This window comes from Stigmatopora argus, chromosome 10, assembly GCF_051989625.1.
Source record: "Stigmatopora argus isolate UIUO_Sarg chromosome 10, RoL_Sarg_1.0, whole genome shotgun sequence".
NCBI classification, from domain to species: domain Eukaryota; kingdom Metazoa; phylum Chordata; class Actinopteri; order Syngnathiformes; family Syngnathidae; genus Stigmatopora; species Stigmatopora argus.
In genome coordinates, this window is record NC_135396.1 from 9742167 (window position 1) to 9769426 (window position 27260).

At 43.5% G+C, this 27260-nt stretch overlaps 1 protein-coding gene across 3 annotated transcripts in view; it reads right to left on the reverse strand.

Annotated features, from left to right (window-relative positions):
* Positions 1-27260, reverse strand: part of cux1b (cut-like homeobox 1b) — a 70526-nt gene that overhangs the window by 33929 nt on the left and 9337 nt on the right. For all 3 annotated transcript variants that reach the window (XM_077610685.1, XM_077610683.1, XM_077610684.1), the window contains exons 2-4: positions 14131-14241; positions 8947-8994; positions 3266-3344 (exon numbers count right to left, since the gene is read on the reverse strand). In XM_077610685.1, coding sequence (XP_077466811.1) covers positions 3266-3344; positions 8947-8994; positions 14131-14241 — 238 coding nt within the window. The remainder of the gene's footprint in view (positions 1-3265; positions 3345-8946; positions 8995-14130; positions 14242-27260) is intronic.

The window sequence follows — 27260 nt, forward strand, 5'->3', positions numbered from 1 at the left end:
TTTTAACACTGGGCGCCAAGCAGATTACAAGAAGGCAATAACCGCATTCAGCAGACCCCGTGAGAGCAAACGTTTGCCCCCGCTGAGGTGTCCTTGAGCAAGGCGATGAATCTCTAAAGGCTCCGGGAACATTATTTTGCCGCCGACCGTGACCTCTGCTCCCCCACTGGAGAACCACTAATGAAGTCAAGGGCAAAATAATGTGACAACTACAGTACTGGCGTTATCCGAGTGCAGTGGAGAAACATGCTAATCCTGAGCTACGTCATGTAAAATAGGAAATATGTGCATCTGATATTACATTTGGAGGCGGAATCACCCAGTTCTATTAAACGTGATAACCCACCAAAAATCGCTTTGTACTAAATTTTCCTATTTTGCTTCAGATCTCATTTGTAGAGAAGTGAAGCCACCGCGGGCTTTGCAATTTTTGTACAGGTACTTTCAGGCATATTTTGCAAATTGACATTGGAACGGCATAACAAAATTGGAACCTGGCAAAAGAAAAATCTGTCGTTATGGTCGTCACATTGCCATCCGGGCGGGGTGAGTTTCTTCAAACTGGATCTGTTCTTGACAAAGCAGACAGCATAAAGTCTGTCTGCTACTACCACGACTGATGACATCTGTCTGAATGATAAATGGAACCAAACAAATAGGGAACAGGAAGTGTGTAAATGACTATATAGCCAGTGTTGGTGCAGCTATTTCCTTGTTTATTCCTGCTCTAAGCCTAAAAAGACCGACCATGGATGGAATATAATTGAGGGCTTTTCCTTGGGAAATAATGTCAAGTGATTTAATGCTACTTTAATAATTAGTCTACCCTTATAATGGACATCTGGTCTTGCCTTTTCTTCTCCGTGTAGCATGCAACTAAAGATGTACAGCAGTCTAAATTGAATTTCCCCTTGAGGAATGATAATAAGTATAATAAATGGAAAATGTAATTACAATTTTCTAAATAAATCAACTTAAATTTAATGAATATGTCAATCTGGGTCAAACTCAGCCATGGTGAAACAACTATTACTCTGCAACACAAGTTTAAGTAACATTTTCTTACCCTTGACGACAAGCGCAAAAACAAGTTATACAGTTTTACATAAGGATAATATATATGTATTTGTTTTTTTTAACCATTTTTTGTTAAAATTACGTGATGGGCCATGGCTGGTCATTAATCTGCGTGCCAGTGAAACAATCTGTAGAATTGGATGACTGTTACGAGTGTGAGTGTTGATATACTCAGTGTGTTAGCTGTTTTTTTTCCTCCATTCGCAGCTCATGAATAAATATAAACATGTTTGTTTTGTTCACGAAAGAAATTGACAGTGCACTGGCAGCTCTGTCTATTTTTGACCACGATACATTCAAACTGCCAGTTGGAAGCTACATTAAAATAGCCAACATTAAATGCTTTAGCAACTGTAGACCTATTGTTGTGGTACACATTCAATTTCATTTACATTTAAATCTCCATCAGTAGGAGGAATACCCAGAGGCAGAGGTTACGTATTTGGTTCCGTATTTTTTAATTTTTCTTCCTGATTGTCCTCCGATCCCTTCGAGAGAGGACGCTAACAACGAGGCTGCCAAGCTGCGGGTTATGTTCGTAATATAAAACGAAAGAGGTGATTAAACTTTATACCCGGAAGTTTTAATGCTCCATCAGAGTTCCAAAACAAAAAATGTGAGAACTATTGAAGGGGATTAACATATTTGAGTCAAATTTGCAGTGATGACATTTTGGGACAAGAGGGGAAAGATTAGGATGCTTTGAATATGGCTGCTGTGGCGAAATTTTGTCCCCATGGCGCCCAAAAATCAACGTTAACAGTTAATGTCCTCATGTTGTAATCAAGTTGTAAAAGGATAGTCACGAGTTGCTTCCAATGAAAGACGATGTTGACCTGGTCAGAGTAAATGATTTCTTCGTGTAATAGGAAATAGTCGATCGGATGTTTAAAAAAAAAAAAAATGAAAATGAAGTGAGGGTAGGCCTCTTCCCCACGTCTGAATGCACAGCAGGGTTAACTGTCAGTGTGATGAAGAGAAGCCTGTCAGTCAGGCCAATCACATGTGATTGGTGCTCATGGGTGGCAGACTGGTGACAGGCAGCCAAGAGACGCGGGCGACGCTCATCAGCATGCCAGCAAAAAGAGCAGTTTGTGTGAGTGCGTGCATGCGTGCGTGTGTCTATAGTGCAGATAAGAGGAACTGACAGCTTACAGCTGGGGGTAAGAGCTGCTGCGTGCACGCCCGTGCGCGCGCCGCATGTCTGACACAGTTAGATATCTTAACTATGCTAATGAGAGATCAACAGAGAACGATTGGAGAATTTCATGCCCATTCCATGCCGTCAAGGTGACACACCACGCGAGGCCGAGCTCGCGCAAAAAACACACACGCCTCAATGCGTGTTTGCGTCGGACACGTACGTGCACGCCGTACATCCAAAAAAGGAGAAACAAAACAGACACCCGGAATGGAGACTCCTATCTGCCTGGAAGTTGGCGCCCTTGAAATTGTTACTTTCTCGGTCTTATCAAACCTTTGTCCTTCACAATCCCCCCCCCCATTCCTTCAAATCTACTGTACACGCAGTTGAAAGCAGTTTGACTTGTGGGCCACTGATGCTAAATGCTCTCGCCAGACACCTTTAATCTACAGCAGAGCGCAGTGGGCTGACTAACCAGGCCTTCAGCTGATAGAAGACAGAACAAAACGCACTGTTTCCACTTTCAAGACTGCTGCATTAGTCAGGCTGCTGCTGTGTGTGCATCAGGCATTACATCATTGTCTCGCTACGAGTTAAGAATAGCCCCCCGTCAGTGCCGCCGCTGACTTATTGGGAGCAGTACAAATCCAAAGATATTACTGTAGGTCTAACCGTGTGGGAATATGATGACCTCCTTACGCTATGGATGAACTCAACGCCTCTTTGATGTCCCCTTTAGAGCCCCCCTTGTAGCCTAAGATGTTCCACCGGCGGCGTTACGGTGCTCCGTGTCCCTCTTCGACCTACACTCGCCGACTGTTCTTACCCACGCGGCAGCCAATTGGGCGCACATAAAGACAGGACAATTTTTTTTGGTCTTTCTTAAAAGCAACTCAGTGAGGACCAAGTCTTAGGGGGCCGCAGAGGAACACCAAAAAGATGGTGTCATGCTATTTCCTGTCTTCATTTGTTGGAAAGGGCCCACCTTATGACATTTTGATGCGTCTCGGTCAACACGTGATTGGGCAAGAGGTGTCTACTCACCGGGGACATCGATTATTTTCTTGTACACGTTGAGGAAGGCGGCCTCTGCTTCTTTACTCCTCTTGCTCAAGGCATCAATCTGCAGGAGAAAAGAAGACGTGAGCGGTTAACAGGTTTCACGATGATTAAGATGTGTGTGATGAAACCTGAACTTTCACAGTAAAACCTGTTTCCAGCGAGGATACACTTCAGTGGAGTCTGTTTTTTTATCATGATCAGTGAAACTAGTAGGACTGATTTTTCTACAGATACCAGTATTGGTGCTAGCCAACATTGTCAGTATTCTGAAAAAAACTAGGTTAGTCCGTTGGAAGACCCAAGAATAGTGCCACATGATTGATTAGTAGCCATAGCTTTTAATCTGCTGTTTAGAGCAGAAAATGATGGACCGTAATGCTGAGGCATGGTGTTGCACGTAACCACAGTTGTTAGGGTTTCCTTCTCTCACGTTTCTAGGGTTGTTCGCGTTCTGTTTGCCGCGTATCGGTCGGTCGATCCGACTTTCGTTCTGTCCCGAGCCAGCGAGCGAGCGCAAGTGTGGTCGTATCCCCTCCAGCGAGCTGACATCATTAAACAGCTGGCTCCGTCTTTCCAGCCACAGCAGGGGCAGATTATTCAGTCGGCTCTTAGCGGCAATACAGCACAGATCCATTACCGACGTAACCATTAACACGAGAGGACACGGCATGTATTCCATTCCCGATATTAATGGAAATGGACGGCATTAGAATGGATCCATAAGGGATTAATTCCGATTTCGTACAGGATACGTTTAATACGTTTGTCAACGGTGAAAGAGCGATAGATCTACTGTCGTCACGCTCGAATAAGAGAAGCCGGCAGAGCAGGCCCACCACAACACATCTGAATTCAAGTAGAATGGAAGGAAACAGATGCCAAATAAAGACATTCAGATGTTGCTACTGTACTGGGCAGCGCTACAGCTGACTACTGTGCCTCACGCACCCAGACTAAACAGGCATGTGTTTCTCCTCAGCAGTGTATTAGTAGGGAAGGGGGGGGGGAGAAAAATGAGACAAAAGCCAATATAAGTCCAAATATTAAGTCTTCACGTTCCCAGCCAAACCAGTAGTGCTGCTGATGGGTGGTTTGGAGGTTCTCCCTACTGTAAACAAAGTGGGGTACATGTAATTCTTCCTGCACTCCTATGGGAACCTAATAAATCTCTTCACATGGCTTTGATTCATCTCTAGTTTTTTAGCCGCAAAACATCTGGCCCTTGGCCGTCTGGTGCCAGCAGCAGCCCTCCCTTCTTTCCCCCCTCCATTATTTGGCTCTTTCCAATTTTCCCTCTTGTTACTTCCACGTTTGCTGTTTTTTTTTCTTTTTTTCTTTTACCAACCATCAATCTTCGTCACATGCGTCTCATGTTTCTCTCAAACGGACAGACAGGTTTGACGTGTTTCCAACACAGAGTCTTGCTGTTATGATATCTCATTCTCACATCGTGCCACCTCGTCTATTTGACCCCCATCGTGTCACACGATGGAGTGATTGGGATCCTCAATGGCGAGGTCACTAATAGGAGATTAAGGATGCATTGGACTAATGCTGCTCACACACCAAAATCAAACGTGTGTCTTTTCAAATGGATACTATATATTAACTTGTAAGCTAGTAGCCACAACATTGGCTAAACCAGAAGACCACAATTATGAAGGTCCAGAAATGATCATATTCCATTTTGATTGATAATGATAACGGTGTTAACACGTACAAGTTTTTTTTTGCGGTTTTAGAACCCGTGTATAAAATCTGATGATGATAAAACGGAGACCAGTGCCAATGTGTCCCTCAAAATAGAGACTCGCCTTCATTTGATCGAATGTAACACGAAACTATTTGTGTTGAAAAGTGGGACTAAAATTAAAACAAATAGCCTGTTTATGGGTACAAACAAAGTTTGAAAACTACGGTGGTTGCAGGTGATGCAATAGTGAAGTTCTTCAAGGCCTGGCACAAAAAAAGAAAGGAAAATCATTCAAAAACAACTAAAATGATGCAAATAATTCTAACAATTTCATTGCATTTTGACTGGATTTTGTATCTAAAAGTTTACTCTGCATATTGTGAGGAGGAGAAAGAAACAAAATATATGTTTGTAAATATTGAGACATTGTAACATAATGCTAGATTGCTAAAACTAGCTGGCCTGGCACGGGAAATGTCTTTTTTTCCATGACTACATAGTTTTTTTTCTCAATTTTTTACTGGATCCTCCTTGGTTCACTGTGGGGACAGGCAATTTGCTCTCTTTCTGTACAATAATCTCATTTTAAATCCAAATGATCACTTCTGCACACCACAAATCGAGTCACCGCTCATTTTTCTATTCACTCTTGATTCGTACAACACCTCCAAATATACTTTTTCATTTGCTTTTGCCCGATCTGGCAAGTAGCATATAAAGAGCTCTTGTCTGGGAGTGTTTTTTGTTCCCTTTTTCTGGGCAATCGAGACGGGGCTAGGCTTCAAGCCCTGTATGCTGGACTGTTTTATTTGAGTATTTTCAATCACAAAAATATAGCACAAATCAGCTGTTGACCATCAGCCCTTTAACTCAACCGAGTCCGACATCTATCGCCGTCAGACTCATGAAGCAGTTAACAAAGGTTTTGAATATTTGGGGGGGAAAATGGTCAAATCAGGCACTCTGGCAAACCGATACATGTATATTATCTTCCAGAGGCGATGAAAGAAGACAGCTGCATGACTGTACAATGACGGGGCCAAGGTCAGTGGTACAGCGGCTTTATATAGCGCGACATGGGAGGCAGGAAATAGACGTTTAATGTAGGACACACCCTACAGTTAGAGGCAGGTTAACTGCAGGACCAGAGCCATTAGAAGACCACCCAGGATTTGCAAATACAACCCTTGCGGTTCCCAAACTGCCGTGCGCTCCACCAATTCCGATCACATCTGCTCTCACATCCTCCCGTGCCCCTTACCCGCACGCAAGCGGGCTGAAAACAAATGAAATGACACAAATGATAGCGCGTTGACATGGTGAGAAATGCTCGCGATTGCAAAATAAAAATTTACAAAAAGATTCCCCACACATCCCATGCAAACATCCGAACGTACGTCGGCGCCCTCGGGCCACCATCACTCAGCACTAACTCGCTCCCGTATCCCCGTGTGAAGGGCATCGGGCCCACCTGAATGGTTGGTGCATATGTGGGTAAAAGGGGGTGGGGAGTTTTTTTTTTTTACGTCTGTGTGTGTGGGCCCACTGGAGTCTGATAAGGGGAGGCTATGGGAAGCAGAGACTGAAGCCTTGGATAATGGAAAAGCTTATCTGATCGATGGACCAACACTGAGCGTGCAACGTACGCACACCAGCTCACGTACACACACACGTGTTTCCAGAAGAGACGGCGTGTACGAACGGAACATTTTTATTGGTAATAATTACAAGCTGCAGGCAAGCACCTTTCAATGACAAATAGCGCCAAACTTCAAAGTTCTGTCTGGATCCGACAGCCAGACGCTTGCTGGAGGACGAGCGACCGAGACGTGGCGCTGTCTTGTCCTCGATCAAAAGGCTTGGGTGAGGGGGGGTGAGCAAACAAAGCCAGGTCTAAAAATTACACACTACCGGCGCTGCTCGTGTCGCGGCACGCCGGCACGGCAGAATAGCCGACTGATTGATGGGCTGTTCCTCGACTGGCGCGGCTGTACGGTTTTATCTCAATAATCACACGATAATGTCTCCTCCACTGGCTGGCCACCCACTACGCGCCTCGTTTTGTTCAGGCCGCGCACCTCGAGGTGTGTCGGCGTGAGAGTGGTGGAAACAGCTGACAAAAAAACACCAATTACATTACTGATGTTTCTTTGCTCTAAATCAGGGGCCACTTTAAATGCCAACTAAATCTCATGTTAGCCGGACCAGTTTATTTTTGGCCCAAAAAGTGAACTTACTTTCCTTCTTTTTCGCCCCTCCCAGTCAAAATGGATTGGGCGTCTAGTTCCGTCAATGGCACAGATGAGCATCCATTTTTCATTGTCAATAGCCCTCCTTTTTATGTCACAAATTTGGAATAATTTCTTATTGATTTTGAGGGGGCGGCCTGGTGGCGTGAGTGGTTAGTGCGTCGGCCGCACAGCTCTGGGGTCCTGGGTTCAAATCCAGGTCACGTCCATCTGTGTGGAGTTTGAATGTTCTCCCCGGGCCTGCGTGGGTTACCTCCGGTTACTCCGGTTTCCTTCCACATTCCAAAAACATGCATGGTAGGCTGATTGGACACTCCAAATTGCCCCTAGGTATGGGTGTGAGTGTGCATGGTTGTCCGTCTCCTTGTGCCCTACGATTGGCTGGCCACCGATTCAGGGTGTCCCCTGCCTCTAGCCCGGAGACAGCTGGGATTGGCTCCAGTACCCCCCGCGACCCTTATGAGCATAAAGCGGTTCAGAAAATGAGATGGGAGATGATATAATTTTGAGGGACTTTCCAGGATGCTTATTGTTCATTTTCCTGGCGATTTTTGGGCAATTCCGGGATGGAAAGAATGTGATGGCGGATAAGAAATTGAGCAAAGTGCAGTATTGCACGCACTTGATCACACAACTCACAAACTTCAGTTTTTGCAGTGCCCTTGTCCAAAAATGAAAGGATTTCATTATGTACATACGGTGTGAATGAGCTACAAACAACCCCGGGGGCCAGATTGGATCCCTAGAAGACCACTTCCGTCCCGCAAGCTGCATGTTTGTTAACCCTGCTCTAAATAGGCTGTGGCTCGTCAGAACACGGCGGAGCCACTTGGAATTATATACTTTTATTTTTTGTTGTTGTTTTTTTTCCCCTTCAATACAACCGCTGGCTGTGGTGGCTGCCCCAACCAACATGAGAATATGGAAAATAACCCAGTGTTAAACTGTAATATTCTATGGCCAGTAGCACAGCAGCCCTGTCACTATCCATTGCTGTGATTTGGCTTGTGTGTATAGTGTGAGTGCCTTGTGTGAGCTGGGAGGAGAGATAGCCAGCCGCGTTGAATGTCCACCCACTCCAGCCCTAAATAATGCCCGAGTCCACAACAGCCGCTTCCACTCTTACCCTCTCTCACATATGGGAGTAACCTGGGAATGCAGAAAGTAGGAGGAGTCGGCATGGAAATAGGCCAAAATGATGGAGGAGGAGGAGGAGGAGAGCGAGTGTGGGAGCACGATAGAAGCGCCCGCACGCAAAGTCACCTCCAATAGGCCGAGGTGCGTGTCAATGTAAAGGGGCCCGGTGTGGGGGATGTGGGTGTTACTACGCACCTAAATAAAACAATGTACCACACTACGGCAACAGCAACGGCCTTTGCTTCACCCCATCGACAACAAATAGTCGAGTGGGGAAAGCAGAACAATAAACAAATTCAAAGGAAGTGGCATTTGGAGAGTTTCGACAGACTAAAGCCAGGGTTTTGTGATGCCATTTTTTTGTTGCAGGATGCAATTTAAACACACCCTCGGGCTACAGGACTTTGTGAATAGGACAGGAAAATCAAGAGAGGAGGACAAAAAAGTGGGAGGGGAAATGAGATAGTGGCGAGAGAAAAAACAGGAGGAACGGAACGGAAGACTTGAAGAGAAACAAAGTCAAAGTGGCTGTTAAAATGGTGTCTTTTGCGTGTTTATCGCAAGAATAAACGAGAAGCACTCACCTCTCCTTGGAAGTTCTTGAGCAAAGGGGCGACTTGTTTCCGAAAGTCCTGGAAAATCAAAGACGCTAAGTTAGTCTTGATGGAATAATAATGGCGGATGAACAAGAAAATCAAGCAAATGGTAAACACAACACTTCATATCATGTTACTTCAGCCCCTTTGAGAAATTCTCATGTTTGCAGTGCCAACATTTTGTCGTTAGTCAAAATAGGGTAAAACAGGGTTTTAAAAACATTTGTGTTCGATTGGATTTATTTACTAGGGTAAAAGAACACGCAGGAAATTGATGTGGCGTTTCGCGTCGTTTTCCAGTTTGCACCACCGCTTCCCTGTTTATTGGGGGAACAAAGGCGGGGTGGGGCGAGGAGGCAACATAGAATAGAATACATAGACTACATGGGGGGGGGGGGGGCATGGACCAGAATAAAGGCTAGCCAGTCTATGTTGCATCCTGACAGATCATTTAGTTTTTTCTTCCCATTTCACAATTAGTTTTGAAATAACTTTGGGGGCAGATTGTAGTCAAGTCAAAAGGTTCCCCTAATCAAATTAGTCCATCGAAGAAATGCACACTCGCCACAGCCAATAGGGAATGAGCGGTACGCGTGTGAGTGATGAGCATGAGACCAGGTTTGCACCCTGGGGTGCCCTGGTGGAGCGGGCTTCTCACCAGAGCAGGTGCAGCACCACCTGGGCCACCCAGAGGCACCATTAGTGCGTGCAAGACGCAAACATGCGGCACAATGTAGACCTACGGTTCATGCAAATTCTCTCCATGTATTCATTTAGATGTTTTTTTTTAACTTGGTATCCAAAAATGCTTTTCATTCCACATGAAGCCCATTGCATGACTTTCCAGTGCGACTCAGCGGTTTCCGATTAGATAGCCAGTGGACTATGTATCAGGGGAACATGCAAATCGCCATGCTGTTAGCTGAGCCTACATCCTGACAGACTGAACTGGAGCGTACAGTAAAAAGCAGAGCAGAATAGGACACTTTGTTCGGGAACATTTGATTTGCACATTCACACACACACACACACGTGAACACAAAAATAAATTGCTTAATGAAGATATGAAGTGGGCCAACGACAGATGTGAGCATCAAATACTAGGTCGAAAAGCCCCGGACAAGGCAGCGGGGAGACGACATTAACCAAACTGACTCCAGAACAGCGTCTGGCCAAATCACAGGTCGGTCCAGACAGGCCGAGGACGGGTCGCGACCTCACTGACCCGCCTCTATTGTTACCTCATCAGGGGTCGCAGTGGCTGTTTGTCTGGACCAATTCAATATTCCCCTGCCAGGGATAATGACCCCCACCCACCCCCTATCTTTTCAAACACACGCAAGATAAGGAGACACAAAACAAACACCCACGCACAGCAGACGAGAGCTACTCTCATTTGCAATAAGATTCTGATTAGATTCTAATGTCCGCCTCTATAAAGCCACCGTTTATTCAGTTTGCCTTCGGTGACTTCAACTTTAAACACACATCATAGACGTACCATAAAGTGTGTGTCAAGTTTGTTCAAATGAACACCTGGTTCGCATAAGAATATTTTTGCAAGGTGTGATACAAGGGCTTTGCAAATATATTTTTAAAAAATGTCATTTTCAAGAATCTGCAATGAAAAATAAGAACCTACAGTGTAGTTAAACCATTTATTCTCATATACGAAGTAAATGTTAAAGAAAAATAGCACATATATCCAATAGCAAGTCTGCCTTTTGCAAACAATGTGTCAAAGTACAAAGAGAATATGCGTTTGCAAGTGAATAAAATTGCAAAAAAGACGCTAATTTTGTGAGCGAGTCAATGGCGTCTTCCATTATGCATTAGCCTTAAGCTAGCCGACTATGTTGTAAGTTTAAATTTCCTGTTTACTTCACTTGATATCTGAAAAAAAAAAAAATTGGACTCTTTTTGAGGGACTGTCTTTGAGGTGGAATCAATATTCACATAAATTGTATTAAAATATGCCACAGCTGATCACTGAGCTCAATCAATTTTTCCCGATCTTGGTCTTTTTTCCCTAGCCGAAGTGATACAATAAAATGGATTTCCAATCCTTGATACAACAAAACATGCAGTGACAAGTAACTGCTTTCCCCAAGCCTTTTCTTCTGCCCTGAACCCGTTTGGTCATCTCTCCAATGCGGCGCCCCCTGGCCCCACCACTTCCAAAGATTTATGACCATATAACATAACAATGCGCACACACACCGCATGGTCAATCAGTGTTAGTGTGTGTGTGTGTGTTTGCAAGCAGAAGAAGGAGAAGGAGAAGGAGGAGGAGGAAGAGGAGGAGGAGGAGATGGATGGCTGGTGCGTGAGCTGCCGGCAGACAGCAGACAGGCCAGCCCGAGGAAGCCTCTAGGGAATATGGAACTCCCATTCGCTGTCTGTCTGCCCCGCAGCTAAACACAAACGCGTGCGTGTGTGTCGACGTACGCGCACACAACCACGCACAAGAACACACAAGTGTTGCTTTACTACCGCTGCCTCTGGCTAGCAATCTTTGGGGCATTTTACAACCGTTCCCACCACATCCCTTTAAAAAAAAGAGGCCGATCGAGGAGCCTGGACTAACTAAAAGGAAAATTAAGAACAGAATGAATAATTCAGACGGCACACGCACACACGGCGAAATCAGTGTGTCAGTGGAAATGAATAATGAAAACTTTGTTTTCACGCCGCATTTCTTTGCACTACTTTTAAAATGTTACAAAAGCGAGTGTGTGTGCGTCTCGGTGCGCTAGCGCGGCGGTTCACGGCGAGTACGGCTCAACAGACGAGACGCAGTCAACGTGGGCCCTCGCTCTTCTGCTTGCTGAATTATGGATCAGACACGGACTCCCGCCCAGTTTAATGCAGTCTGATCTGATGTGACTGTGATCCGCGCTGACTGGTTGGTGTGGACCATAAAGAGGTCCTCAAAGACACAACCAGGCCATTTTTTTTTTTTTAATCAGGCCACGTCATCAAATTGTACGAAGCAGCCGTTTTGGGGAAGACCACATCAATGACTGTAGTCCGCTTTGGAAATGTTGTGCCTTTTAGTGCCGTCGCAACTCTGTAATGAATCCTGTCGCTCCAACGGCCCGGCTCAGATTCCTCCTCCGCATACCAGGGAGATGCCAGGGGCCACGCAGACGCCAGAGGAGCCTTCCTAAATCACAGCCTTGTTACACTGATGAATGTCTACGTCCAGCTATCTGCCTCTGTGTGCGCGTGTGTGCGTGTGCGTGTGTTTATTGTGAGTTTGTAGCACTTTCCTTCCGAGAGTATGCGTGCCTCCCTTCCTCCAGCGACGGTTACATTTGGAAAAGAAATTGGAGACCAAAGCGTAAACTTGACTAGTATCGACAGCTCCGAAATTGAATGCCTTGAGTGAGTCAAATTCGGAGTTCGGAACAGTTGTAAAATGGAATTACAGTTCCACTAGACTTATATTTGTTCAACAGTAAAGTGTGTTTTTGGTGTACATGATACTTGTATATCAAGAATGGTGATGATGACAAGACCAATTAACAATAGATGAATCTTGATCTATATATGTAGTAGTGGTTGAGCAATGAGCAAATCAATTGAGAAGCAAAAGATTAATAATGTTGTCATCTTTTAGACATTGCATTTTGTTTTTCAGTCAAACGACTAAAACGTCGACATCAATCTTTTTATGTTCCACGAGTGTTTCGGTGTCATGTAGCTCGTCACAGTCATGAGTGAGGATGTTTGGCGCAGTGGCTGTATTTATCTAGGCAGAGCTCTACTTCTTGTTTTTATTTCAAATCCCATATGCTTAAAAGAGCCGGTGTTGACTACCTTCTTACTAAAACAAAGGAATCTGATCAGTATCTTCTGTGAATGCTTTGATTTGCTTCCAATGTTTGGCAAAGGTAATGATGTAAACATTTCATCTACTGCACTGCTTCTAAATGTACAATTCCATTTGAAAGCCATGGTTGCTCAAGAACTAATATAAAAAAATGTTGCCTGAAAAGAAGTGGTTTGACATTCTACCTGAAAGCAACACTTACTGTACTTGAATGACTTAAAATGCCACTTTAAACATTTTTTGTACAATTAAGGAAGGTTTTATGACGCTGAATCAATCTATTTCTGAGCTGATCACTTAAAACATGGGTGTCCAAACAGCTCCTCTAGGGCCACAGTGCGTACGAGTTTTCATTCCAACACACGAGCAGGATATATTTTCACCAGTCGGCTGTCTTAAAAGTTAATTCCAGTCAGGTGCTGCTTCTTTCAACAGAAAGCTCATTGGTTAAACTGTCAGTGCTAGATCAGTTGGAACCTGCACCCACTTTGGCCTTTGCTGGATTAGTTTGGAGGCGAAGAAGAACCTCACTTGCACTTGTTCATTGTGCCGTTGTCACTCCAAAACGCGCACAGATACTTGCAATGAGAATGAATTTTGGGTTCACAGAGCCGATCGCTTCCAACTTTGGAGGTTGCGCTGTTGTTTCCTCAAGAGTATCATCAGCTAAAGTGGTGGGCTCCGAGCTACAGTCAATAGAGGCAATCTTCACTCTGTGTTAACCATAATAGGGCTGCGATCAACCCCGTAGAGGGTTGACAGTTCTCTATTCACTGTCTACAGCCTTCATACATAATTCATTGGCCCATCAATAATTCAGCATGGTGACATTACCAATAATAACACAACAATACTTTGTTTTCGCCTGAACGCTTTAAAAAAAACGCGTTGCCGGGGTAACAGAGATGAAACAAATATTCCCAGGAGGGAGGGACGGGAACACAGGAATAGGACAGAATTCCCTCCTGATCCTGCTTAGGAGCGTCGTCACACTCTCTGCCTTTCTCCCTCAGCCTATCTTTTGCCGTCACACACACATTTACGGACTACACTTTCTGCACGCACGCACAAAAAAAAAAAACTAGGTCAGATAATACAAACTCCTGAGGGGTTTTCTGTTTTGTCTCTTTAGGATTTCAGGAAAACTAATGGAGAGACTATTTTTGGGAGCCAAGCCCACATCTCTGTACTCCTCCTCCGCCTCTTCTGCTGCGCTTTCTCTGTAAATAATGACTGCTGCATTTATGAGAAAAGAAGACACGCACGCAGAAGCCAACCACGTCCGCCAAACACTACACGTGCCCGTGGGTATACGACACACAAACGCGCTGGCTCACCTCCGGTGTGTTCTTCTTGAACTCGCGGCTGAGGTCGATGAGCTTCTTCCTGGACTGTTCGCTCTCGTCCTGTCTGTTGGCGAGCTGCGTGGCGGTGGCATCGAGTTCTTTCTGAAATATACACGTAGAAAAACAAAGACGTGAGAATTGCCACGCAATATTGGATTTTTTTTGGGGGGGTCTACGGTGACATTTCACACGACAGCGATTCTGCTATCAAGCGAAACTACGGAGGACAAATATATCCGAGATGAGTCGACGTATAAATGCGCGGAGTCTGCAAAGCGAAGGACGCTAAAATAAACCTTTTTGTGCTTTTTAATGGAAAAAAAATGAATAAAATAGAATGTGTAAGAGTAATTCATTGACTATCTGTTCATTAAAAACTGCTTTGACTAGCTGGAATGTATTGATTATTTCAACAAATAGGGACATATTTCAACAAATATATGAAAAATATACCAACAATGGATGGCTGATTTCACATTGATCAGAATTTTTGTCACACGTGAAAAATGATGCATTTAAGAATGTTTTTCATGGAATCCCAGAGTATGACAAATATTAATTTCTAAATTCTTGTGACTATCCAAATGTGAAGATTTACGACAAAAAAACAGTACAACTTTTAGACAATAATTTATATTTTTTAAAGGGGTAACAATTAACTCATTCACCGCCAGCCCAGTTATTTGCTGTGGTAGTTAGTCAAAAAGTAAGAACATTTATATTTGTACTGCGATTGATGACAATCCACTTCAACAGGGAATTGACAACCACAGAAATCGATTGTTAAATGAATCAACAACTTTTTCCCGACTGAAATTCAAATTGTCCAGATACAGTATTGTCGAATTTTCTGATTTCAAATCTTTATGACAGGTGATCAACTCCATTGGTTCGTTCTTGGCACGCTGCGTTGAACTTGGCCTTGCACATTGCGGCACCCGCGAACACAACCACTACACGCACGCCACCCCTGGCGAGCTAACCGGCACATTCTATCGTCACCACTTGCCACTGTGCGAGCCTTGGCGAAAGGCTGCGACTCCAGCGCGAGCTTTTCACAGCAATTATCGAGCGACGGCCCCCCGGAAGGATCGCGGCGGCAATATTCCACACGAGAGGCGTCTTTATCGCGTCCACTCCACATCGTCGTTAAGAGTTATATTGACGGGTGCTCATTCCCGATGATGATGAGCCGAGAGCTGACATTAACAAGACATTGAAGGCCTTATAAAGATTGTATCTGGCCGTGCCGAGATTGTGTTGCCGTTGGATTCTTGCCCTCTGTCACGCTTCTTTTCCACTCCCTTTCTCCGCTCATCGTTCAAACGGCAGAACTCCTCCGTTGAAATTCTTCTCCCCCCCTTCCCCTCCTCTGCGCCCTGTGAGGCCGCCCACCCCTGAGAGTGATTAAACGCTGCTGAAGGGCCGTTATGCTAACTAACACACTAATCATTTAATACACACATTACCACAGGGGCCCTCGCGGCTGCGACTGCTGACAGGGTCCCAAAACGAACTCAGCCACTCATTGCCCACCTCCCACGATAAACCCTCTAAAGATATGGTGTGATCAAGTACTAATTAGGAAATGTTTTTACCCCCTCCGTCAGCATCGAGTCAAATTCCCCAAGTAGTCGTGATCTTGTTTTATCCACAAATCACGAAGCCCAAAAACCCACAATAACGGAATTTAGTCGAGCATCGCTGTTAGCGGTTCATGGAGCAACACAGGAAAAAGAATAAATAAATAAATCAAAGGAGAACAAAAAAAAAAAGCTCAATTCGTGCTTTCGTTGCCCATGGAGCAGTTGATGTAGCAGCCTGTCTGCCCGTGGCCATGGAGCAGCTGCTCGGTTTGTTAGTCAATTCGAGCGTGCGCAGGAGCTTGTACAACGCCTGATATAAAAAAAACAAAAAAGTAGGGCCATGATAAATTTTAATCACGTTACATTCTTTGTCAAAAAAATAGGGATGGGAGAAGAGGCCTTAGATCAAATGATTCAAGAAATCAAAAGGACAGGTAAATGGTTGAAGACTGTCTATAAACATTCTTGGCAGCCAATGAGATTATTCTTTCAGAAGGCAATTGACAATTTTGGGCAAATTAAAAAAAAATATATATATATATTATTTAAATCTGCTTTCCACATATAAGTGGGCATCATTATTGGTGAGGAAAACCACAACATTAACTTTTGGTATACAGTGTGGGCCAAAATTTCATTTGACATATGCTGACACCAGATTTCAATTATGACTTAATTTGATTATTAATAAGTATTTTTGTATTTTTTTAATGAATGTATAATTAGGTTAGGTTAGAACTTTATTTCATCCCGTATTCGGGATATTTCTTGGTTGCAGTAGCAAGACAGACACAAGACACACAAGACATTGTAGACCTAGTTAAAAAAAAAAATTATATATGGGGCCCAAGTGGTTAGCGTGTCGGCCTCACAGTTCTGGGGTCAATGGTTCGATCGGAGTTTGTTAGATTAGATAGATAGTTTGGACGCCAATGAATTAAATGGGCACTAAACAAAGGGTTAAATGTAGCACGTTGATTTGTTAGCTCATCCGTTCTATGCTCAATTCATCAATCCATCAAAGAAAAACTGCTTCAGATTTTTCCCCCTAAAAAAAGAAGCGGTATATCAAAAAAGGTGAATACATTTCTCTTGAGACCTAAAAGGACATAAATAGCAACGAGTATTTGGGGTGTACCTATTAAACATAAGGATACCATTTTGAAAATACTGAATCCCTCTGTGAACGTGTTGTGTAAATATTGAACATCCCTGTGATAGAACAAAAAAGGGCTGAACTAGAACGGCAGCGAGACGCTATGAATCGTCAACAGTGTTTGAGTTGATTATGTAATAAGTGTTTTCATGTGTGACCACAAAAGATGAAGTTATTTAGAGTACACTAGGGGGAAATGGGCAGTCATTTTGTCAATGTTTTACGTATGTTTGTTAGCTGTCAATTCAGGCATCGAGGTGTTAAGTAATTTTAAGAAAATGAAGGAAAAATATTAGGAGACGTTAACTGTAGCATTTGTGCAAATATTTGCCTGTTTACAATAAGCAATGACACCAAAGTCTATATACTCTATAGTCATATTGACAAACTACAAATAGTCTTTGGTTATACCGTTATATGTGATGTGTTATATAAAAAAATAAAAATAAAAACAGTGGTGTCCTTTGAACACAGCTGTTCTTTATTCAACTCAAACAAAATGCCCTTTTAATTACAAAATTAGATCGGGCAAATCAGGCAGAGTTAAGCTCCAAAACATTACAGAGCAATTCAACAGTTAGCCAAAACTGGTCATCCATAAAAAATCATCAATGAGGCTCAGTTTCTGACACAAACTGAAAATAGCCACATTCCACTGCTCCGGTTTCCAATTTAAGAGGTCACATGCGACACATGACGACCTTCATTCTTCCGACCAATCCTTTGCGATGGCCTGCACACAACCCCGAGTGTTCCCAAAATCCCCGTTGCCTGAAAATATTCAGGCCGTTGAGATAAATAAACATCCCACAATGAAAGAGGATTGATCCAATTCCAAGTGGGCAAGTAATTATGGGCACAGTCTCGCTTGAAAATGTGTCTGGTGGGGGGTTGGGGGGCATCATACATGGTCAGGTTTTGTCTATGCAGCAAACTCTCTGCCCACATCAGCACACCAGCAGACTTTACACTCATCTTGCTGATAGAGCGTAACATCACAAAGTGCACAATTCACGCTCTTCACCCACAACATATCTTACAGACTATTAGGGAGATCACCCCCATACAGTGGTTCACTTGTTTCACCGTAATCATGTGAATAAAACTAGCATGCATATTTCGAAACCAGGTGTGCAAAATAGTGGTACCACTAGCAAGGCAATGTTTGTTGACAAACTATCTCAGAATGTGAGTGTATAACTTAAATAGTAGTAGCTGGCCTGCAAAAACGGTGACAAATTCCTTTGTATGCATGCGAGTATGGCATTAGAATAGAGACATAAATACTTAAACATGAGGAAGCAGTGGTAAACTATTTGAAATTCTTAGCGAATGACGGCAGCCCATTGGATACAGAAACCTGATCTGTGTTAGCACCCACATCAGAGTTTAAGTTAATGACCAAGATCTAAAGATAGCTAAACAGGAAAGGTGAAGATCTTTCATGTTCTTTATGATTGGAATTTGCATTTGTCATCTCAGCTACAAATGCAAAATCAATAGTTCCTAAAGTTATTTTGTAGAGTTCACATCAAGAAATAAATAAAATGTCAATCAAAAATATTTCTTGGATCACTATTGTTCCTTAGAGGAAAAAATAGCTCCAGACTTCGGAGTTATACTCGGTTGAAAAGTATATCAAATGCAAAACGAACTCAAAAGAAAAAGCATCAGAAATGTATTCAAAACTTCAATGATTTAATGTTAATCCTTCAGCAGGAGTTAACATCTGGCCAGAGCTGGGAAAGGTCAGCGTGACTGTTACAGTGAGGCCACCCGGTCGGGCCAGGCCGGCCCACAGCAGCAGTTCCTGTCCTGGTTCATTTGATCGTCTGGTCAAGTGTAAAGACCATCGGAACACATTGCCAACACTCCCTAGAGAGACTCGCGACGGCGCCTTGGCCAAGTTGCCTTCCGCACGTCGTTCCACATGCGTGTACTCGCACATGAATGGGCAGATGAGCCGCCGCGCTAACTTGGGTCGCCCAGTCTTTCCACATTCTTTGGACTCGCTAACATGTTTGTCCTGACCGGGCTGCCAAAGTGGGCAATGTTTGTGCTGGCGTCACAGCACGGTCCCAACAATTACCGTATTTTCTCTTATATTAGCCGCCTCCACGTTTAAGCCGTACCCTTAAAATCGTTGAATATTACAATTTCCCTCGCACAAGACGCCCCCTGATTCACAATTTTCACCTCCATATTCATTGTTTTAATAGGGACTACAAAATCATCGCACATGCTATTTCTGAGATTCCATATGAATCGAAAGTATCGTCTGCTGGATTGTGCATTCCAAAAGGGTGTTGCCTGCACGTAGACCAATTAAAAAGGAAGTCATGTGAGCAGTACAACCCGGAAGTGTGTCCGTAGCGGTCTAGTTTGTCATCCCTAGGTAACATGGTGGCGCCCTGGGCGAGCAATGACAGGACAAGTGAGGTTTTTTTTCACGTTTTAAGCAAGATACGTTTTTTTTCTTCTTGAACTTCATTCATAGACGTCAAAATAAATTTTGTTTGGCATTTTATGTTTATCTTTTCTCTATTTTGAAATAAACGGCCGCATTGTCTTGCGTTATGGCGTTTCGTCTTTGTCACCTTGCAATTTCGTGCATGTCAAGTCTAATTTGTGCACATATAAGCCGTACCCTTGATTCAGTTCTCTTTTTTTTGCGACAAATACGGCGTATATGCGAGAAAATATGGTATGCATTCAACGCGTATCCCTTGAGCACCGCCATCGCTGGAGAATAATAACCGTTTACAGCTGCCCATCAAAACAGAGGAACATTTATTTACTCCAAATAAAAATCCCAGTGAAATAGAGGCATCCTCTTTGAATAAATCCCTCCAATTACCACCATGAGGCACAGGTGATAACACAGCGAGCCCGTTTAATTATATGGGAGGCACCCAATCAGGCATGCCTTATTATGCCAATCATATTGACTACACATTAAATGAGATAAGCAGAGACAGACAGGAATCCTAACTTGATGGAATGTCTTGTGCCCTCACAGTCCAGCGATTCAGAAACAGATAGGCCTTGAGTATGACAACAAAGTTATTGTTGTGTACACAGTATAAAGTCGGTTTGTAGCCTGCTATGGTGACCAGGGAGGCACACAGAAAAAGGGGAAACGAGAGAGAGAGAAAACACAGGCTTTCCGATCTCATTCTCTGAAGAGTAATTGAGATTGTAACTGCTAGAAATACTTTGTTTACACCATTTGGCCAGCGAGACACGCCAAGTTGTGTGCCATGCCAGCTCAATGTAGTCCAAACACAATGTAGGTGCAGTTCCACATTCGCTGCACGCTTTACACATTCATCTAATAAAGTACCGCCTTTGAATCGGAGCCAGCTATAAAAAGAGACAGACAATACATTCAGTACTTCTCGGTAACACAAACAACATATTAGTCACACTACAAAGGCGGTTCATATTTTAAAATAAAACATTTCGCCGTGCGTCGCAACGTGGGAAGCCTTTTAGAGGTTTGCAACAGATGTTTAAGAGATGAAGCTCTACGCGCTGCCTGTGCACTCGCTAATCTGTCTTTTTTATCGCTGCCAAGTCTGAGGCGGTTATGTGGTTATGATAGTAAACAGAAAAGGCATCTGCGAAGATGCCTTATCTGAAATCTATCAGGCCTACCTTTCAAACATCCCCTTCGCCGCCACCCCAACCCTATCCTCCATCTGACAATGTCGGGGCTGACTGTTCTGTACGCTGTACTTACTCGGCGGGGGCGGAGTCGCGGGCTCGGCGGTTCAGTCAGGAGCGACGGGGACGCTCGCTTCGGCGACACGCTACATGAGCACGGATCACAGGCGACGCCCCCTCAAAACACGGCACAACAGCAGTGCAGATAAGAGATCGCCAACTTTGCCGCCTTGTCTGCCTGTCTACCTTTGACGTGGGGGTGGGGGGCTAAAAATGCGACAACCAACAAACATGGCACTCATTGCAAATCGCAGCATCCATTTTTTTTGTTCTCCTGCCAGATGTAAAAATGTTTACCTAAGGTCTCGACACTTTTTGTGGGTGTGATCGTTGACAGCATTGGCATGCAAACAATAGTCTGCGGACTATAAAGGGGGTCTTCTTTCTTAATCAACGCAGTTTTTTGTCGCTGCACTAACTACTTCTATATTAACCAGAAAACTTGAGCACCGTGTTTTTCGGACTGTAAAAACCACAGCAACCATGACATTCCCAACGAAGAAAATAAATCTTGCACTGTAGTATAAATATATATATATATATATATATATATATATATATATATATATATATATATATATATATATATATATATATATATATATATATATACTATATACATATATATATAGTATAAAAATTTCAAAATTTCAATGTATGTGAGACCAACTACAAGCATAATTGTACTCGCAATAACAATTAAAATAGGCATCTGTTAACATATCATTAAAACTTAACTACACTCACCCATCCAAAATAAAATATTTATCAAACTCTCGCTCCAAATCACAACCTAAGTCATTGTCGTATTCATCTTCAGCATCACTTCTCAACAGAAGAGAAGAAAATAAGTGAGGACCCCATGTAATATAGCACCCAAATACTCATAATATATACTATATACACTCACAATATATACTGTATACTTCATAAACAGAGTACGGCGAGCCCCCAAAATGATTGCTATGGACTCACGTTTGGCGTAAATAGTGGTTGGAGTCTTAACAAGAAGCTTGTAGTCTGAGCGTTTTGCTGTTTTGTTTTTAAACACAGATCCATATCTAGCAGCAGGACGAGAGCTGTCAAGACTCACCTCGCTGATGCTGATGGAGGCCTGGATCAAAAGCAGCCTTTTTACATGGCAGCCTCGTTTATATTGATCCGTGTTTTTCCTGCCGGAGACTCCTTGTTGTTTTATCTCTCCCAGCATCCCGGCCTTAACTCTCCTGAAGCTCGCTGAGCACGAGTCATTATTTTGTCTGACCTATTGTCTTGACAAGTGGAGTGGGGGTGGGGTTTTTATGCCTAAATACAAATATAATGAGACTAAGATGCTTTGTGGCATGGAGGAAGTGCAGCTCACTTGGTCTCATTTTGCAGAGTTTGAATTCAGCCGGAGGCCCGTGTCACAAAGGGTGAGTGGTGCGGGGTGTGCGATGAGAGGAGAAGGGGGTACGGCGATGTGCCGGGTGTAAAAGGGCAAGATTTTTCATCCTTGCGTTTACAGGGTGGAACGGCTAGGATATTGAGATCCCAGATAGGATCAGAGGGTAGTGAGCTGTTTCAGCCGTGATAAAGGCCAAGCATTACAAACACAGCACAGATACGGAGAGGGAGAAAGGGAGAGCGACTATATCACACCTCTCATCCCTGAATTAATGCCTCCATTTTACCAGGAAGCCATTCCGTGCCAGGGAGAAGAGATTGGGGCGAGGATGAGTGCACAGATACGAACCTTACAAAAAAAAATGGAAACAGCCATCGCGAAGAGGGGTGATAGGGATTAATCAAGTCGGCAAGAAGAATGGTGGTGCTCCGCTGGCCACGTAGCTCATTGGGGACATCAGGGTCCCAAGGACTGGACCATCATTTGACACCGCCACTATCCGTTACATGACATCAGATGCACATACAAGTAATCACTGGTGGATAATGACAGGGTCGGGGGGCAGGCTGGCCACAAAAAATAATTTGCCCCCCGCAGTGGACAACAATGTCAACGAGGGAATAAAATCAATCAAAGTCTGGATGCCCGCTAGCCACTCATGTTGGTCTTTTAAAGTCTAGCAGAATGGAAATTACAGCAGTTGTCAAAAGTGGCTCGATCTTGGTGAAGATAAGATCTTTTCCCAGACCATGAAACTATCTGATTTATTGCATTTTACTTTTGAACTATGGAGACGTTTCACAACTTTATTTGTTCAGTTGCAAGATACGCAAATCAAAAACACTCCTCACTCTTACACCTTTGGGAACATTAAATCCTGGCTCTGCACACCATTCAGAAATATCCCAGTTGAGGTCACATTGTTCAGATATGAACACAGTTAGAGTCCCTTGTTTAGTGTATGTGTGTTTGTTATGTTTCAGAACCCCCTGCAAGACCAGGGTCTTTCTTGACATATTTTCGGCAAATGCGCAGTTGAGTGGGTATCAAAAAGTCATGACCAGGATTGACAGACCAATCATGGGTGAAGTTTGCAATACAATTTAGTTTGTTTACTTTGCTCTTACTTTATATAAAAAGAACTACAAATGTGTTTGTGAAATATTTTGTTTTCTTTGTCTAAGTCGTTTCGCAGTCATTAATGTCCTTTTGAATTCACAAATAATAAATTGAAGTGGCTGGACTAACAAATCATTTGAAAAATGATTTAGGCAAGTATAATATTATTTATGTCACAGTTTAGTACAAATCCCATTTTCGTTGCAGAATATATTTAAGGTCTGTGTCGCAACATTGGAGATCAAAGGCAAAACGAAGGAAGACAAGAACAAAAACGAAGCCTTCATTTTTTTAAGTGCCAAACGCCAATTCAGAAGGACAACCTCATCCAACCAGCTATTCAAGATGATAGCGTACTAAACCTATGAACATAACTCAACGAAAATTATTTTACAACCCACAAAGGCTGCCGGTAAGTCGGTCCTTTCAAAAGCCGTAGCATTAGAACCATGTCAAGCGGGGCCTAATACTCCTTCATTTAACTGCCTAGGGTTGGGCATTTTGGTGTATCAACTATGGGGACAAAAACAATTGGGTTATTGTTTAAAAAGATACAAAAAACATTGCAATCTTTACTTTCCCTGTGCCTACTTAATTTAGCCTTAGATGTCCATCGGTCCCTACGACCGTAACATGGCAGCAGGGTTCTAAATAAGTACTTAAGCAAATATTTCCATCTCATCCTGTCACCATTTTCTGGACATCACACTAATTTGACATCTATACGGGTCTATACGATAAGCATCAACAGAGTATGACCGCGGGCTAACCTGAGTTCTCGAACACTACGGAGGAAGTAAAAAGACTGAGAAACCGAGAGAAAGTACATAGCTTCTTGGCGCAGCAATGACAGAATAATGAACTTGCGTTAGGCTAACTAATAGGGCGTAATTATATCAGTCTGTGTTGAGAGAATGTGATCTTAAAGCGGTAAGAACAAAGGAAAGGAATGGTGCTCAGTGGGAAGTAGGTTCAGGCAACATGTAAGAGGTCCAGCTTTCAATTGATTGATCCAAACATCAAACAAACCACTAAAGTAATGGTGTTGGTGGTGGCGAGGGGGGGCAGGGGGGCGTGAAGGACAGCTAAAAGCTATTTGCAGTCTTGACTGCATAAAAGACCTGACCTGTTCAAAACAGCCCACATATCAAGCCCATCAAATGGCAATCAATAGACCAAAGCGGTCAACTCAACAAACCGTCACCCAACTAAAACATGAATCCTGGGGCCCAAGCGTCAGATGATAGGCTACACTCAGCTTATCCATTACCATCAGATAAAGAGGAGATAAAACACAGAGCCTAATCCTTTCATGTGTCGTGACAGCCACAGCACCCTCCAAGGCATTCTTTCAGTCTGGCTCTCAAATAGTTTTATGGCGGAAGGCAGCCATTCAGCCAGCCAGTCAGGGCTGTTCTGGTCTGTTTGTCTTATTTCACCGTTTACACGCTGTTTTATAGGCAGTTATTACGGTCGCCATGGCGATGCCATACGTTTTTATGGTCTTTTGGTCTCAGGGCAGAGAGTGTAATAAGTAGGGCACACACACACACACACACACAAACATACACCCGCACACACACATGCACGTCCACAAAAAGCCTCACAAAACACACTCCTGCTGTGGAAAGGTCTCCTGTCCCTCCCTTTCCTCCCTTGCGCTTTATCAGTCTCAACAAAATGCCTATCTGCCTGCCCCGCGCTCCATGTGAAACACGGATTGGCCCACTTGGAGTTGGTCCTCTCGCAACATCTGGAGCTGATCAGAAGGCCTCCTGGAAGTTGAGGCCTCCGGGCCTATTAATAACCATACTGCTGAACTCAGGGTCAGACGGCAGTCAGCGGATGAGCCCGTGTCTACTGAGCGCGCAATCCCCCTCCCCCTCTTTCTTCCCCGCCAGTGGTCCACGTTCACTTTGAGAAACTGGGAATCGGGAGGCCTCGGAGCTTGACTGTTCAGCTACATCGCAACCAGATTAGCCCAGTCTAGACTTGCCAAGGTCTTGGAAAACACAAGAGTTGTACAAATGGAGTTGGTGCTGATTGTTAGATTGTTTGGCCCTTCGCTCATTCGCACCTCAAGTTCAAGTTCAAGGAGGTTTGGGTGATTAAATGGGAAAGCCAGATGGAAAAGTGGTAGTCTGTTTATTCCGACTGTTGGGCCAATCAGACAGTCTGGGTCAAGTTGAGGCCGGTGGGGTCAGCGCACCCCTGAACTTTGGCTCCAGTCTGACAGCTGCTGGGGTCAAAGGTTCGATGGGAACGGGGGTCCCGCCGTCTGAGGGTGACGCGAACAGACGTCAGTATGCTGGGGGGAAGTCAAGCACCTTTTTCCCTGTGCGGTTCTTAGAGTTTGAATTATGTTTCAATTTGATCAAAACCTAAAATAATTGGGAATCAATTGATTTCATAAATCTAGGAAGTTAAAGTCGAATTGATAGAGTCTAGAGTTACAGCTATCGAGCTTTTCATATCATCCAGATAAAAATGACGCTGCATAATATAAACATCACACCTAAATAAATATCAAATACAGGTCTTATTTTTGTCTGAAAACAAATGGATCAATGGGTTTATTATGCGTTTGTTTTCCAAGTGTATCTTCAATAAAGTGTACTGGTGGCTGTGTCTATTATATTTAGCATTTACTAACATTGATGGTTTGTTTGCTTGAAATTGTAGACCTCTTGTTGTATACTTTTGATTTTAAAACAATTTCAAACTATGGACAATTTTTCTTTTTCAGACTCCTCATTTCTTCCCACCATCGCACTAACATATTTCATAATGGCTTATTGAAATAGTGCATGCAAAAATAATCCATGCATGCATGAAACAGTCAATGCGCCACATCGATAAAAATTGAATTCTTTAATCCCAACCTTGAATTGTACCCGCTCCTCAATTTTTTTTCTCCTTAGAATTGTGTATATTTGGCATCACTGCCATGACAGCAAACCAAGCATCAAGACGCAACCAAAACAATCACATTTCTATCTTGTACTTGACGGAGGTCAATCCTGTTGTCAATCCTCAAATGATTCTCCAATAAATTCGCAGAACAAACATTTCTCAATAAGGGCCTCGGAAACTCATCAAATAAATAAATTAGTCGGGTGAACATTCTGTTAAGCAGAAATGATTCCTCATCTAACGCACACACACACACACCTGCGAATACAGGGGAGTTGAATCATCATAATCGGCGGTAGTTTTGTGCTGAGCCTAGCCAGCAGTCTGTGTTATTTTTAGAGGGCTGACACAGAAGCAGGCCGTCCATTTACTCTGCAAGCTGGCAGGGGGACCATCAGCACTCTGGGTTCTTTAAAACTGACCAAAATGGGCATGAGCTCAACATAAACAGGGAGAAGGTGTGGACACTTGCACAACTGAATTAGCTCAGATTCAAGGCATTACAGTTTTCTTGCTTTAGTCAGGCCCCTTACAAGCTTGTGCACAAATGCTTCAGCGCTATCGCCTGCCTTCGTTACGTAGCGAATGAATACGACTGACTTTCATTCAACGTCATTTTATTTAATGAGTACGATATGGATTGTTTATCCCAAATCATACAAGGAAATGTACGTGGCGGTCAGCGTTAATTTGATTGTTTCTACGTTATCTAAAGAAGCCGTCTAAACAACAATAAGTACATCCCACCTCAGTGAAGAAGAAAAAATAAAAGTGGAGGGAGATGTGAGGCTAAAGGTTGAAGGCTGATCGCGTGTGATATGAATGATTGCCCCAACCCGAAGGCCGACGATGGATCTCGCAATTGAGGCCGTGATTGACATTGAAAACTACACCGACGGAGCTTTTAGCAGATAGCAAGCCATATCATAATTCAATCTCTGTACCATCAAAGTGCGCCAATATCATAATTCAATACCAAGAACCATTAGCCCGCAGCGCACCAATATCATAATTCAATCCCGAGGCCATCAGCCTTTGCCAATATCATAATTCAATGTGAGGACCATTAGGACACACCAATAGGCCTATTAGAATTCAATACTGACTGTCAATGATCTAACCGGACAGTGATGCTGAGGCCACGGGTTGTTATGGGATCAGTACTGCCTACGGGAATCTCCCGCCTGATTTAGCCCAGTGTGATAACGAATGCTAAACCATAGAAGGGCACGGC